The sequence below is a fragment of the Dipodomys spectabilis genome, unplaced genomic scaffold, assembly GCF_019054845.1.
Source record: "Dipodomys spectabilis isolate Male_0828 unplaced genomic scaffold, ASM1905484v1 ptg000019l, whole genome shotgun sequence".
Classification (NCBI taxonomy): Eukaryota; Metazoa; Chordata; class Mammalia; order Rodentia; family Heteromyidae; genus Dipodomys; species Dipodomys spectabilis.
Genome location: NW_024870696.1, coordinates 19,001,873 through 19,017,815, shown reverse-complemented (window position 1 = coordinate 19,017,815; position 15,943 = coordinate 19,001,873). Strand labels below are relative to the sequence as shown.

Sequence of the window (15,943 nt, the reverse complement as noted above, 5' to 3'; positions counted from 1 at the left end):
AGTATGTTCACAAATAAAATTAAATTAAATTAAAAAAAAAAAAAAAAAGAATCTGCCATTCTCAATAATTTTAACATTAGCAGTGAGTTTTTCATACATTTTATCTACCCAATTTAAGAAATTTCCTTCGGGTCCACCCATGGACACTACTGCTACTTTTTCAAACCCATTAACTGACAAAAAAAAATTTTTTTTTAAAGCTTCCTTCTTTTCCAAGTTTCTTAGTTTTTTATTTTGTTGTTGTTTGTTTTTTAATGATGGAACTGTAAGATTTTGCCAAATGCCTTTTCTGTGGCTCTTGAGATAACTAGGTATACATACATTAAAGAAAAATCCTATTGCTATACTGATTTCTAGGAGTTTAACCAAACTTGTATTTCTGAACAAAGTTCATGTCATAACAGTATATTTTTACTTTTACAAAACATTGGGACAAAATATATAAAGAGAAAATTTACAATTTTAACTACTTTTAGGTATGTAAAATATACTAAGTATGTTCATATTTTCCATTTATCACCACTAATTTCATCCATGACATTTTCATCATCCTAAATAACTTTATACCCAAGAAATCATAAACTCCTCAATCTCATCTTCCTTTGCTGCTTGGGTAACTTCTATATTCTATTTTATATGTCTATGACTTTTGCCTATTCTAGATATATTGTATGAGTTTAAACACTCAATATTTTTCCTTTTGTACCTGGATGATTTCACTTGGACTGTTTTCAAGATTTTTCCATACTGTTATATGCATAAGAATTTCGTTCTCTTTCATAAACTAAATAATATTCCAAATATACTACATTTATTTCATCCTTTTCAATGGATGCTTTCGGTTGTTTTCATTGTTTGGCTTCTCTGAATAATACTGTTGTAAATGTGTGTATAAACATCTTTGTTTTAGGGCTGGGAAGTTGGCTCAGTGGTAGAGCGCTTGCCTTGCATGCCTGAGGCCCTGGGTTCGATTCCTCAGCACCACATATGAAAAAAGCTAGAAGTGGCGCTGTAGCTCAAGTGTAGAGCGCTAGCCTTGAGCTGAAGAGCTGAGGGACAGCGCCCAGGCCCAAAGTTCAGGCCCCAGGACCGGACCCAAAAAAAAATCTTTGTTTTAATTCTCAAGTATATACACCTAAGCAGAACTGATGGGTTGGTTATATAGTCCAATTGATTATATAGTGCAACTTCAGTTTGTTTTTAGAAACTACCATACAATCTTTCATATTTGTTGTACTATCTTTTATTTCAACCAAAATGTATATGAGTTCCAATTTCTTTATATTCTTCCCAACACTTTTTATTTTCTACATTTTTGATAGTCATCCTAGAAAGTATGAAGTAATAATTTTCTGGTTTTGATTTGGGTTGGTGGCCATCATTTTGTGTTAATAAACACACTTTCTTAGGGAAAATTGATATTCAAGTCCTTTTCATTATTCCCCTTTTTTTCTCTTGGAAATTAAACCTAGAGCCTCAAGCATGCTAGGCAAGTGCTCTACCACAGAGTTGCATTCCCAGTCCCCTTCACTTATTTTTTTCCACCCAAATAAGTTTCATTTGATTTTGAAATTAAAACAGCAGAGTGCATTAGTTTGTGGCTGAAATAACTTTCATAGGGGAAAAAAAATCTGTGCAAGTTTAATTTATTCATGTTCAGTTTTAGCCATGTTATACAGTATTGAGTATACATTTCCCTCATTAAATTTATTTTAAAGTATTTCAGTTTCTGTGATGAAACTTCTTAATTTCCTCTCCAGGTTGTTTATTGTTAGCATGTAGAAATGTTCATTTATTTTTGCATGTTGATTTTTGTACCCAGGAACTTTGTTGAATTCCTTATCTTTCACTGCTTCTTAACAGAATCTGTCTGCCATTAAAATGTAATTATTTCTAAAAATTTAACCCCAATGAGACTAAAAATCTTTCCAAAAGACCATACTAGACTTTCAATATAAAAAGAGAACATATTAAATAAAAAATTAAGATCAAAAAGAAAATAAAAAGAATCAACTACATTTCCTTTCAGCAGATATTTAGAGGTTCTGGTAATATCAAAGTAGGTTTATAAAATAAGCATTCCTTTTAAATAAGAAAAAAACTCTAGAAAAAAATTTTCTTTTATCTCAAATATATGTAACATCACCTTTGCTATATGATAGCAATTTACAGGAAGATTAATCTTTTGTTTAAGGGATTTCAGGCATACTATACAAATTAGTAATTTCATCCAGATGTTTTATTAGTTCTCAAAAATATGCCTCTCTTGGCTTTAAAACTTGTGAGCATATGGATCTCTAATTTAAGAGTACTTATATAGCTGGGCGCTGGTGGCTCACGCCTGTAATCCTAGCTACTTAGGAGGCTACTCAGATCTGAGGATCGCGGTTCAAAGTCAGCCTGGGTAGGAGAGACTGTGAGATTCCTATCTCCACTAAACCACCAGAAAACCAGAAGTGGCGCTGTAGCTCAAGTGGTAGAGTGCTCGCCTTGAGCTGAAGAGCTGAGGGACAGCACCCAGGCCCAGAGTTCAAGCCCTACGACCAACAACAACAACAAAAAAAAAGAGTACTTATGTAACACTTTCAAAGTATTACCTTCAGAATCACCAAACTACTTTCATATTAAATATCCAGGAATTTTTGTTCCTGTTCTCTAGAAGTAGTTTCCAAAAGTTGTACTCTAAAGTTCTTGTCACCTTTCTCATCTTCTATTCCAGTTACTATCTCAGTAACTATCTCCTGAAGCAGCTTCACCTTTCCTATTGAGTATGTTACATGTTTTTATGAATATTTTCCTTCTTGTTAAGAAGTCCTTATGATTTACCTCTAAGGTTACCTAGTAACCTAAATGTCTAGAATTGTTGAAAAACTGACCCCAAGATTAAATGGAGGTTTCTATTAAATGACTGAAAACCTTGGAATGCCACATCTATATAAAGGATTAGAATTGTACAGAAAAGAATTACACCTACTTAAAGCAATGTCTTTTTGATTCCACAGATTTTCACTCCAGAAGAACACACAATACACATAACATACATATGCAATTTTAAAAATTAATTACCTGAGCACCCACTAGCTGCAGCAATGCTGAGTTCACGGGGAGGAGCTCAATGTCTGTATTGATAGTGGTCTGGTCAAAAGGGCAAGCCTTGCGGTGGAGTTTATTCAGGCACATCTTGCAGACAGTATGGCCACAGCCCAAACTGATGGGCTTTCGAATTGTTTCGTCGAAAGTTTGAGTGCAAATTGGGCAGGAGAGGAAATCCGTCCATTGTGGAGCTTGTACAGGCATTGCTACTGGAGTTACAATTCACTAACACACACAGACATACACACACACAATCACACACACACAAATCTAAAGCAAAGATTCCACTGGAATCAAAATCTTTGAAAAAAGTTTATCTTTTTTTAAATATCTTCTGTAGATACAGTCAGCACATAGTGTGAAATATAACCTGGAAAACAAAAAGAAAGAAACTTAAGTATCATGTTTTTCACTCCAAATAAATATTGAAAGTAAGGAATCATAAGTCCAGTCTCCAGTCTACAATCTTTAATATCACTTTAATATCAGCAACTCATCTTGTTGCACTTCCTGCTTGAGCATATTAAATAATACCTACTAATTTATTAATAACTGCAATTTTGAAAATGAGAACTGATGTCTAGAATAATAAAAGTATTGAACTATAAGTTTTTGTTTTCGCTTTTTGGTGGTTAATTGGAGATAAGAATCTCATGGACTTTCTTGCTTGGGCTGGCTTCAAACAGCAAGTAATACTCAGATTTCAGTCTCCTGAGTAGCTAGGATTACAGGCATCAGCCACCAGCACCCAACTGTCTGGGGTTTTACAAAGTGAGCTAATAGCTAATAAAATAACTAAATGAAGCAGCACAAGTGGCTTGCACCAGTAATTCTAGCTACTCAGGAGGCTAAGAACTGAGGATCACAGTTTGTTTTAAACCAGCCTGGGCAGGAAAGTTCATGAGTCTCTTATCTCCACTAAACTACTGAGGGGAAAAAAAAAAAAGGTCCAGAAGTGGAGCTGTTGCTCAAGTGGTAGAGTGCTAGCCTTGAGCAAAACAAGTTCAGAGACAGTAAGTTCAAACCTCAGGACTGGCACCAAAAAACAAAACAAAACAAAATTAATGGCTTGCTGGGAGCTGGTGGCTCACGCAGCAAAGTCCGTGAGACTCTTATCTCCAATAAACCACTAGAAAACCAGAAGTGGCACTGTGGCTCAAGCAGTAGAGCACTCGCCTTGAGCTGAAGAGTGCAGGGACAGCACCCAAGCCCAGAGTTCAAGCCGCACAACTGACCAAAAATAAATAAATAAATAAAAAGATAATGGCTTAACAGACATTCCCAAATTAATTCCACATTCACAACCAACATTATTATTAAGTCTTTGTGATGTACCAGATACTAACTAGACTGGCTTCCACATACAATCTCTAGTCCTTACAATTCACTCCAATAGAAGTCTCAGGTTATCGTTTATTCAAGTTACAGGAAATGTTAAGCTAAGACACTAAGCAACTGCCAGAGGTTATTGAAGTAGAAAGTGGTAAAATCAGGATTCAAACAGGAAATCTGCTTAACAGAAGCACTGTTCATTAATGGTCCCTTTAAAATTAATTATTATTGTACAGAGCTGGAAAGCTGGTATAGTAGTACATGCCTATAAGCCCAGCACTTGAGAGACTGATGAAGGAGGGCTACACATCAAGAAGCTATCTCAAAAACAAAAACAAGACGGTGTCGCTCAGTGGTAGAATGCTTTATTAGCATACATGAGGTATGAGAACACTTTGTTGTTGTTATTAATTTGCCAGTACTAAGGCTTGAACTCTGGACTTGGGCCCTGTCCCTAGCTTTTGTACTCAAGGCTAGCATTCTATCACTTGACCACAACTCTACTTCCTGCTTTTTGTAGCTAACTGGAAATAAGAGTCTCATGGACTTTGCTCCCTAGGCTAGCTTTGAACTATGATCTTCAGATGTTAGTCACCTGAGTAGCTAGGATTACAGGTAGAAGCCACAGGGACCCAGCCTTATTAGTTCTAAAGTTAGTTATATATATGCAAGTGTGTTCAAATAGCTTCCATAACAACACACACACACACACACACACACACACACATTATGTGAAATTTCCCACAATATCAGGTTTTCTTGAACCATTTGTTGCTAGGTATCTGGGTTCTTTAACCTTGTTTAAAATGTCAATGAACTCACTGGCCATTCTTCTGAACTCTTAAAACTTCTAAATGCTGGAGTTCTCTGAGCATTCAGTTCCCTTGTCTCATTATTTTTCAGTTTAAAATCTTGAAATAGCTTGTCATTATATTTAGAATAAAATCCTAATTTCATAGTCTGGTTTACAACTGATAATCTATCACTGGATCATAGTGCTAGCTTCTCCCTGTTCAATCTCTGAATTAGGGTTCACACTCATTGTCATTTAATGTTACTAACAACACCAACTTCTCAGTAGCCTTCCCTGAGCACTTAAAAGTCTACAATAACCTCTATCCTCAATCCAGCACTATGTTTAAATATATTTTATGTATTTCTACTTACGTATTTACAGAAATATTTAAATACATAGGTATTTATATTAGTATTTAAATCTATTGATAAATTTATAGTCGATAAAATACTTGTCACCTATGGTTCTTGCTTAACTTTCTTTTTTTTGTCAGTCGCAGGGCTTGAACTCTGGGCCTGGGCGCTGTCCCCAAGCTTTTTAGCTCAAGACTAGCGCTCTGCCACTTGAGCCACAGCACCACTTCCGGTTTTTCTGATGAAAAGCCTTCTTGCTTAACTTTTGTTTATCCAATGTCCATCATTTCTAGGATACAATCTCTAGGAGAACAGAAAGCAAATACGTTTTGATTACAATGAAACCTATAGATTCTCTCTCCAATTCAGGAACAGTAAAAATTTCAGGTCACAGATCTGTCTGTGAAAACTTATTTTTAGATCTATAGGATATGTAAGAACCCCATATAAAGAAATGAGTGAAGCCAGGTGCTGTGGCTCACTCCTGTAATCCTATTCAGGAGGCTAAGATTTAGCCCCAGCAGTGAAGTTCTTGAGTCTCTTCTCTCAAATTAACCACCAGAAAACCAGAAGTGGTTCTGTGGCTCAAAGTTGTAGAGCACAATCCTTTAGCAAAAAAGCTCAGGGACAGTATCCAGGCCCTGAACTCAAGTACCCTGTAAGGGGGAGGGGAGAAGGGAATAAAAGAAAAAGAAAAGTGAGGTCCTGAGTTTAATACCTAGTGCTGGGGGGTGGGGGGAAAGGAAAAGACAAAGAAAAAAGAAAAAAGCCTTAACACTGCAGCAAGTATGCAAACCTGTTCAAGGAATATGAGACTTAAGCAGAAAATGATTATTATCAGCTTAATTTTTCCTTATCTACTACTTGATTTCAGGGAAATGCTGCTATAACAGAATTTCCTTATTATTCTGTCCCCACAAGAACTGTTTAAAACAAAATCATTTTTCCCCTGAAGTTCAGGGATTAGTTATTGCCACATGTCATAACATTAGAAAATGAAGATGTCCTTGCTAATATAGTTTAAAACTGTTACGACTCAGAAAAATATGAATATAAAGCACCAAGAAGAAAATGTATATGAACGCAGGACATATTCATAGACATAGTTCAGCTGTTCATAAGAACAAGGGAGAAGTAATTTTGATACAATTTGATGTCCTACTTTCTGAACAGGTTTCCAGAATAAAACAAAATGTTATAACTTACTAACAAAGCTAAGTATGGTAGCACATGCCTGTAATCCTAGCACTTAGGAGGCTAAGGCAGGAAGGTAGCCAAGTTTGAAGCCAATTAATACTTAAAAGTGATATTCAGTATCAAAAAACTAAAATCTTATTAGTAATTCTAATTTAACTAATTTTCCAACATGAGATGATTGGTATCTGCTTAGGCCCTTTTGAGAATTAATAGAACTTTTCAATTACTTTTTTAAAATTTAGTTTATAAAGCCCAAAGAAGCTGGACTTTTGTTTTTTGGGTTTTTTTGGTTGGTCGTGGGGCTTGAACTCTGAGCACTGTCCCTGAGCTCTTCAGATCAAGGCTAGCACTCTACTGCTTGAGCCACAGTGCCACTTCCAGTTTTACTGGTGGTTAATTGGAGATTAAGAATTTCACAGACTTCCTGCCCAGGCCAGCTTTGATCCATCATCTTCAGATCTCAGCCTCCGGAGTAGCTAAGATTACATGCATGAGTCACCGGCACCAGGCTAAGCTGGGCTTTTTATTTTTACGAAAAGCAAGGTTAACATTTAGGACAACTGCCATCTCAGGTCTACTTGAAACTAAAATCTATACCAGTTTAATATGGGTAAATTAAATATAGAAGTACAAGTTTCATTCCATCATGAAATTTGTTGACTTCTCATTTTAGTATACTTAGTAGCCTCACTGAATGACTTTCATCCTCATGACTTAGCCTCTACAAGATTTAAAAAATCTCTTTGTAATACAGAAACTAATTAACAATAATTAGCCTATATCAAGGTATTCACTGAGGTTAGAAATACTACATGAAACTGTTTATATAATAAGTGCTTATTCTCATTCTCTTCTATCAGACTCTCAAAAACTGCTGGGATGAGAAGAAATCACTGACCTAGATATAGTGAAATAATCTAAATGAAATATATTATTTATGAAATCATCTATATAAAACGTATTTCTTTTATATTTACTCCACAACTTCTCCTTGTTTTTTCTGGAAGTAAGGTCTCAATATAAAGCCCAAGCTGGCCTCAAACTCTTGATCCTTCTGCCAAAAGAAGTACACGCCAGCATGCAAGTATCTTAACGCCCTTACAAAATCTTTTCACGTAACATTCATGTTGCGAAAAATGTTTTAAAAATTATTACAGTGAATAATGATCGTCCTATCTGTATCTTCTATCCTCGGAGTTCTCATTATGACCCTACATCCAAAACATAAACCATAGCATTACTTCCTCTTAGTTTCTTTATGCGTGTAGGACAAAATGTGACACATACATATTACTAAGTGGAAATGAAGTATTAAGAGACTCTCTGGTCTCTTAAGAGGATTTTCCTGGATATTATAGCTAGAAATTTTTTAGCATTCTCAGTAAAAGTTAAACATTTAGTTACATGACAAAAAGTATTTACTGTCTTTAGGAAAGATTTATTTTGAATTTTCTGCCCTTTAAGTCTAGTACTGAAAATAAAAAAACATTCGGGTCCACATAGAGCTTATATTGTTTCCTTCTGCTACATATATAAATAATCATACCATTAAGTACATGATTGCAAGTTAGAGTATGTTATATGAAGGCAAGGCACTAGCAGGACATATATCAAAAAGAACAAGAACAAACTGAAGTAGGGGTGTGAAAGCAATGCCTTACATACCCCTATTTTAACTCTTACTAACTTTAATAGTTAAAAGATGACTGCTAAATAAAAGTTATAGCAAATATAAAACATAACTACAATATGTATATAGACTATAAGTAATTAAGAAAGCAGTCACAAGTTCTGAAATTAGAATATAATAAAATTGGAAAACCAAAACCAGCAGACAATAACAGAGGATCAAGAATAAAGAATTAGCAAGAATCAAGTAACACTGGACCTTCTAGTGCTAATATGGTAGTCATCATGTGTAAAGCAGTACACACCTTGCATCTATAACCAACTGATTTTTGACAATGGTTTTTGATTTTTGACAATGATTTTTGACATTAAATTGCACACAGGACAGTCTTTTCAATAAGTGGTGAATAGCCACATGTATTAGAAACTACACCTGTTGGGGCTGAGAAGGTGGCTCAGTGGTAGAGCACTTGCCTTGCATGCCTGAGACCCTGGGTTCGATTCCTTAGCACCACATAAGCAAAAAGAAAAAAGCCGGAAGTGGGCTGTGGCTCAAGTGGTAGAGCGCTAGCCTTGAGCTGAAGAGCTGAGGGACAGTGCCCAGGCCCAGAGTTCAGGCTGCATGACTGGATCCTCCCCCAAAAAGAAAAGAAGAAATAATAAAAAGAAGCACAAATGAACCCCTCTCCCCCAATAACAATAAAATAAAAATCTGAGCTGGGCACCAGTGGCTCATGCTTATGATCCTAGCTACTTAGGAGGTTGAGATCTGAGGGTTGTAATTTGAAGCTAGACTGGGCTGGAAAGTTCAGGAGACATGTATCTCCAATGAACCACCAGAAAGCCAGAAGTAGATCTGTGACTCAAATGATAGAGAGCAAGCCTTGAACACACAAGCTCAGGGAAAACACCCAGGCCCTGAGTTCAAGCCTTAGACACGCATGTACAGACACGCACACATGCATGCAATCTGAGCAATCTTTTTTTTTGGGGGGGGGAGAGGGGGAGTCCGGTCGTGGGCTTGAACTCTGGGCCTGGGCGCTGTCCCTCAGCTCTTCAGCTCAAGGTTAGCACTCTACCACTTGAGCCATAGTGCTACTTCTGGCTTTTTTTTTTCTGCTTATGTGGTGCGGAGGAATCAAACCCAGGGCCTCATGCATGCAAGGCAAGTGCTCTACCACTGAGCCACCTTCCCAGACCTGAGCAATCTTCTTACCAAGATGGAAACAAGAGCTAAGAAGGTAACCCCCATCTCTCCCAAAGTTATAGCCAAGGCAAAGGCTTTGAAGTTTAAGAGGCAATACTGAAAGGTGACATAGGCACAAACAGAAGATATGCGTGTCACCCACTAAGACACTGTCCCAAAACCTTGGCACAAGACAGCACAAAACCTTGGGAAGAGTTCCCCCAGGAGTGCCCCCAGCTTGAATACCATGCTATCATCAAGTTCTCTGATCAGGGTCAGTCATGAAGAAGACAGAAGACAACAGTACATAGTTCAATAGTGATGTGCCAAGGCCACAAGCAGCAGATCAAACAGATTAAGAAGCTCAAAAATATCAATGTTACCAAGGTCCATACCCTAATGAGGACTGATGAAGAGAAAAAGGCATATATGTTTGACTGGCTCCTGATTATGATGCTTTGGGATATTGTTAACAAATCTGGAATAATCTAACCTGAGTCTAGCTAATTCTAAATACATATGTTTTTCATTATTAAAAAAACAAATCTAATCAAATAGACAGTAGATTTAAAGAAATGTTTCTCAAAAGAAGATACACAATGGCTAAGAGGTATACGGAAGAAAAGAAGTTCAACCTCACTAAAAATCAGAGTATTGTAAATCAAAACCACAATGATACTGCCTCACTCCTCAAACTGGCTATTATCAACAAGATTAAGGATAATAGATGCTGACATGTAGACAAAATGGAACAAGTGAACATTGTTGTCAGTAAATTATTACAGCCGTTATGGAAAATAGTGTGGAGATTTCTCAAAAAAAAAAAAAAAGAAATACCACTTGATCAAGCAGTCCTACTCTTAGGTATTCAAACAAAACAAAACTCTCATATTGAACAGACATCTACACTCACATGTTCATCACAACACGATTCACAACAGCCAAGAAATGGAAAAAACAAACACACATCTAAGTGTCCATCAACTGAAAAGGGGATAAAGAAAATGTGATACAAATTCAGTGGAATATTCTTTAGCTATAAAAAGAATGAAATCCTATTATGTGAGAGAACATAGATGGAAGTGAGATGGAGACCACTATAGTATGTGAAATAGGCCAGACATAGAAGTAACACAATGACCTTACAAATAGATGGAATCTAAAAAAGTTGATCTTAAAGAAGAGGCTATTAAGAAGAGCAAGGTAGGTAGTGGGGGAAGACTGATATGTACTAAATTAAAATTAGGAACAAGAAATTGTGGTGCAGATAATAAAAAAAAATGTACTGAATTTTTTTAAATGTTAGAAGGATGCTTAAAAAATTTAACCATAAAAATGGTAAATGATGAGATAAAGTGATAAAATGGTAAGTGCTTAATCTGACTCAAACATTATATAATATATAAATGTCTGAAAATATTATGAAGTCTCCCATCAATGGACATACATTTGTATATTTTTGCATATCAGCTAAAAATAAAACATAAAACTACTGAAGGAGCAGGGGATTCATTGTTTTGAATATTTCTCTGTGATATTATTCTCACTATTTCTCAGGGTCCACTAAAGTACTAGTAAGAAGAGCAACAACTCTATGTGACTTCTTTTTAACTCTTCAGTGCTAACTTAGGATTTATGCTGTTTTGTCAGGATCATGCATACTAGAAAATCTGATATATAAAAAAATCAATTAAAGTGATTGTCCATATTAAAGAAAGACAAATGTATTTTAAACAGGTATAGATAATAGTATTTTTTAAAAAAGTTTGGTGTCAGTACTGGGGGTTGAATTCAGGGTCTTATGCTCTACTACTTGAACCATGTTCCCAGCCCTTTCTTGCTTCAGTAATTATTTGTCTTGGTGTGTATATGGGGGTGCTGGTGTGCCAGTACTGAGGCTTGAAATGGAGGCCAAAGCCTCATTACTGCCCTCATGTCAGGTAAGGGGTTTCTCCCCTGGATGAGTGTACAACTCCGACCACTGTTAACCGCCATTCTTTTCATCTCTTAGCTGTCTCTAATAGCCCCTCTGCCTCATCTGTGCCTCTGCTGCATGACTCAATAGGAGTCCCAAGGCTCTTTCATTGCCAGGTCTGGAGCAGCTGCCTACGGCCTCTCAGCTACCTCTAATGATGCCCCTGCAGGGAGTTATAAATCAGAGACACACTTCTCCAAGAGCAAAAAGAATGGTTGCCACACCAATGCCTCTGCTGTGTGATTCAGCAAGAAGTCAAAAAGGCTAGGCTCCATCACCCAGCACTGCCTGGCCTCTCAAGTTACCACCTCTGGTGTCCATGCTGACAATGTCGCTTCCTGAAGTTTATACTTACTTTTCTGGGGACACAGACATACTTCTCACTCTTCAACCATCTCCTATGACTGACATTTATCCAAATTCTGTGGTATGTAATCCTGTGACTCCTTGAGCCACAATTTTTCCTTACTCCTGGAGTAACTCGTTCTCAAGAAAAGGCACACTCCAATATAAGTGACAGAAAGCCTTTCTTTATAACTCTCACACCAGAGTAGTCACCACCTCACAAATTCCTGTTCTGAGTTTAAGGCTTGACTTGAGTGGGCTTTTCCTGTAGCTAGAGTTGGCAGTCATGGGCAAGACAATCTGCTTTACCTAGTATTCAAGCCAATTTCCCCTCCTCCAGTCAGGGAGCTAGGTAAGGGCTTATAAAAATCTAGTTTCTTGTATTACCAGATTCTTCTCATTCATGAAATAAAAACGACAGATGCTTCTAATCTACTATCTTGCCCCATCCAATTTCTTTATTCTTTAAGTATCTTCCTCTATATTCACTTTTCCAAATATTCTCCAAGACAACTATATCATCTTTAGCCACAAAATATATCTAATCACATATATTTAATGACTGTAATAAGCATCCTTTCAGTCAAGGGCAAACAGAAATAAAATTATAAAAATAATAACATCCTGATTTTGGACAAATGAAATGACTCATCTCCAGATGGCACAAATTTCACCACACTACTTAGAACAGAATATAATTTAAAACTTATGAATTATTTTGGAATTTTCCACTTAGTATACTTTGGAACCCCTGTTGACCACAGGTAACTTTGTCTATTGGATCTATAATGTGTATGGTACCTGCTCATTAGTCACTTAATAGCCATCCTGGTTATCAGATTGATTATTGTAGGATTGTAATGCTTGTTTTTAATTAACTCTCACTTAATATTGGCCCCAAAGCTGAAGATTAGTGATGCAAAGGAAACATCATAGCATAAAGAAAATGGAAAGCACACTATACAGAAATGCTGCTGCAAGTATACAGAAACACACATATATATAGGGCTCAGTATTATCTATGGTTCCAGGTATCCACTGGTGGTCTTGAAAAGTATCCCTAGGATAAAAAATTTTCACAGCAATGTTGTAATACAGTTATAAAAATAAAGGCCTTAAGAACAGAGAAGTACTCAATGCCAGTAAGTATCAGAACTGTGATTCAAATTCAAGTAGGCCAAATTCTAAGGCTGGTATATCCTATAATTTGTATCATCTTACAAGTGAAAGTTAATAGTCACCACAATGAGAAAAACTTTGGAAGCAAAGTTCTAAACTATAATACTATGATGTTGTGTGACCACATATATATACTAAAAAATAAGGTAAACTGGGCAATTTGAAATATAAATTAAGTTTGAATATTTCTATTAAAATAATGAAGTCTTTTATAAAATCTGTTTTCAAATTCTTGATTCAAAATTTAAATACATTAATTAAAAAACAAAGTATCCAGATTTTTCAGAGCTCAGCAATAGCCTTAATAGCTAAAATTACATTGCTTTTAATTATTTTTATTATCATCTCTACTACAGGTTCATTTTATACGTTCTTAAGAAAAACAGTATTTTAAAAATTTATTAAATAAGCACTCTACAAAATCACTTCTCTGAAGCATCTTTATATTCATTTTACATATAATAACTCGAGATTGGATACTATTACTAGCCCAAAGCTAAGAAACTAGTGATGTGGATTAAAACCCAGGTTTAGGGAAGAGTAAATTTTATCGAAGTATATTATACACTATTGAGATATCACAAAGAAACTCCTCTGTATGATGAATATATACTAATTAAAAATATGGATCTTATGTGAGTCTAAAGTTTCCCAGGAAGGACATTAATTCAAGCAAAACCGTGTGAGACAATCTTGGAACCTGTACTTTCCATCTCCATGAGATGAATTTTTTAAATCATCATTCTTGACCTTAACTTAATTTTCCACTTCTCTGAAACATTACTATAGCAACCAACATGCAGGGCCACATTAGGAAAGAGATAAATTTTAACCATTTTGAAAAATGAAGCAAAGAGCATGAAAGAAAAATATAAAAATGAAAGATAAATTAAAGTTTTATATTTAGTGATGAACTCTCAACAGAGCTTACTTAGAGGAAATAATAATCTAAGATTTGAATACACTTGAGGTTTTCCAGTAATAAAATGTTGTGAGAAAAGATTGAATGGGGAGGGGGCAGCCTAAGCACTGTCTCTGAGCTCTTTTTGCTCAAGGCTAGTGGTCTACAACTTGAGCCACACCTCTACCTCTGGCTTTTTGGTGGTTAACTAGAGATAATATTCTCCCTGAGTTTCCAGTCCTGGCTTGCTTCCAACCCGTTCCTCAGATTTCAGCCTCCTGTAAATATAGCTAGGAATACAACCATGAGCCACTGGTACCAAGCAAGATTCAATTTTGATTGTAAAAATCTCCTTCCCAAAATAGATGGATGGCAACCAAGTATGTACCTGGGCAAGAACAGAGACTCCAATCTTAAAAATAACCAGTGTAGCTGCGGGCCGGTGGTTCATGCCTGGAATCCTAGCTACTCAGGCAGCTAAGATTTGAGGATCACAGTTTGAAGCCAGCCTGAGCAGGAAAGTGCATGACTTTTATCTCCAGTTAACCACCAAAAAGCTAGAAGTATGGCTGTGACTCAAATGATAGAGTCCAAGCCTTGAACACAAAAAAAAACTCAGAGATAGCACCCAGGCCTTGAGTTCAAGCTCTAGGACCAACAAAAACACCCCCCCCACCCCCCGCCCCGCAAATCCAACAACAACAACAACAAAAAAACCCAAACCACCAAAATAACAACAGCACCAAAACAAAAGCAAAAACAAAGCCAGGCACTGATAGGTCACTCACACCTACAATCCTAGCTACTCAGGAGGTTGACATATATGAGGATCACAGTGGAAAGGCTGTGAGACTCATCTCCAAGTAACCACCATAAAAGCTGGAAGTAGAGCTGTGGTTCAAGTGATAGAGTGCTAGCCTTGAGAGAAAAAGTTCTGGGGCAGTGCCTAGGCCCCGAGTTCATGCCCCAGGATCAGCATAAAAACAAACTGGGAAAAGGATTAGGGACGGTTGAGTATAAAAGCACTTGTCTAGCCAGGCGCTGGTGGCTCATGCCTGTAATCCTAGCTACTCAGGAGGCTGAGATCTGAGGATCGCGGTTCAAAGCCAGCCCGGGCAGGAGAGACTGTGAGACTCCTATCTCCAATAAACCACCAGAAAACTGGAAGTGGCGCTGTAGCTCAAGTGGTAGAGCGCTCGCCTTGAGCTGAAGAGCTGAGGGACAGCGCCCAGGCCCAGAGTTCAAGCCCCACGGCCGACAAAAAAAAAAAAAAGCACTTGTCTAGCAAGCATGAGGCTCCAGGTTCAAACCCCAGTATTACAAAAGGAAAAAGGAAATCTGAAAATTGGAACTTGATAAATGGTTGAGAAAATCTGCAAAGGGTTAACTCAAGTGGCTTATTTCTTCAGTGTTCAGACAAAAAAAGTTTGTTTGGTTTTTTTTTAGAGAGAACAAGGGAAGGGATGTCCAAAAAGAAATGAACACTTTATCTGATTTATGTAACTGTAACCTCTCTGTACATCACCAGCAATAAGAAAAATTTTTAAAGAAAAAAACATTTTTAGATACAAACAAATACCAAATTTAGGAAGTAAAGCAGTATAGAAGGACAAAAACCTGAGTTCAATCACTAGCACAGAAAAACAACAACAAAAAGGCAAGCTTTCCACTTAAAATAGCTTCAGAAAGGAATTCTAATCTGAAAGACACAAAACTATTTTTTTTTTTTTTTGGTTGTGAGGCTTGAACTCAGAGCCTGGGTGCTGTCCCAGAACATTTTTCACTCAAGGTTAGTGCTCTACCACTCTGAGCCACAGCTCTACTTCCTACTTCCTGTTTTCTGGATTGGAGATAATTGTCTCATGGACTTTTTCTGCCCTGGCTGGTATCAAACTGCGATCCTCACTAGGGCTAGCTCTCTAAACATTTTTAAAAGAACTAAAATGGATAGCTGAAG

At 36.7% G+C, this 15,943-nt stretch overlaps 1 protein-coding gene across 2 annotated transcripts in view; it reads right to left on the bottom strand.

The window, feature by feature from the left end:
• Rc3h1 (ring finger and CCCH-type domains 1) overlaps positions 1 to 15,943 on the bottom strand; it is a 69,926-nt gene that overhangs the window by 44,414 nt on the left and 9,569 nt on the right. For both annotated transcript variants that reach the window (XM_042674246.1, XM_042674247.1), the window contains exon 2: positions 3,067 to 3,463. In XM_042674246.1, coding sequence (XP_042530180.1) covers positions 3,067 to 3,297 — 231 coding nt within the window. In that variant the 5' untranslated portion in view covers positions 3,298 to 3,463. The remainder of the gene's footprint in view (positions 1 to 3,066; positions 3,464 to 15,943) is intronic.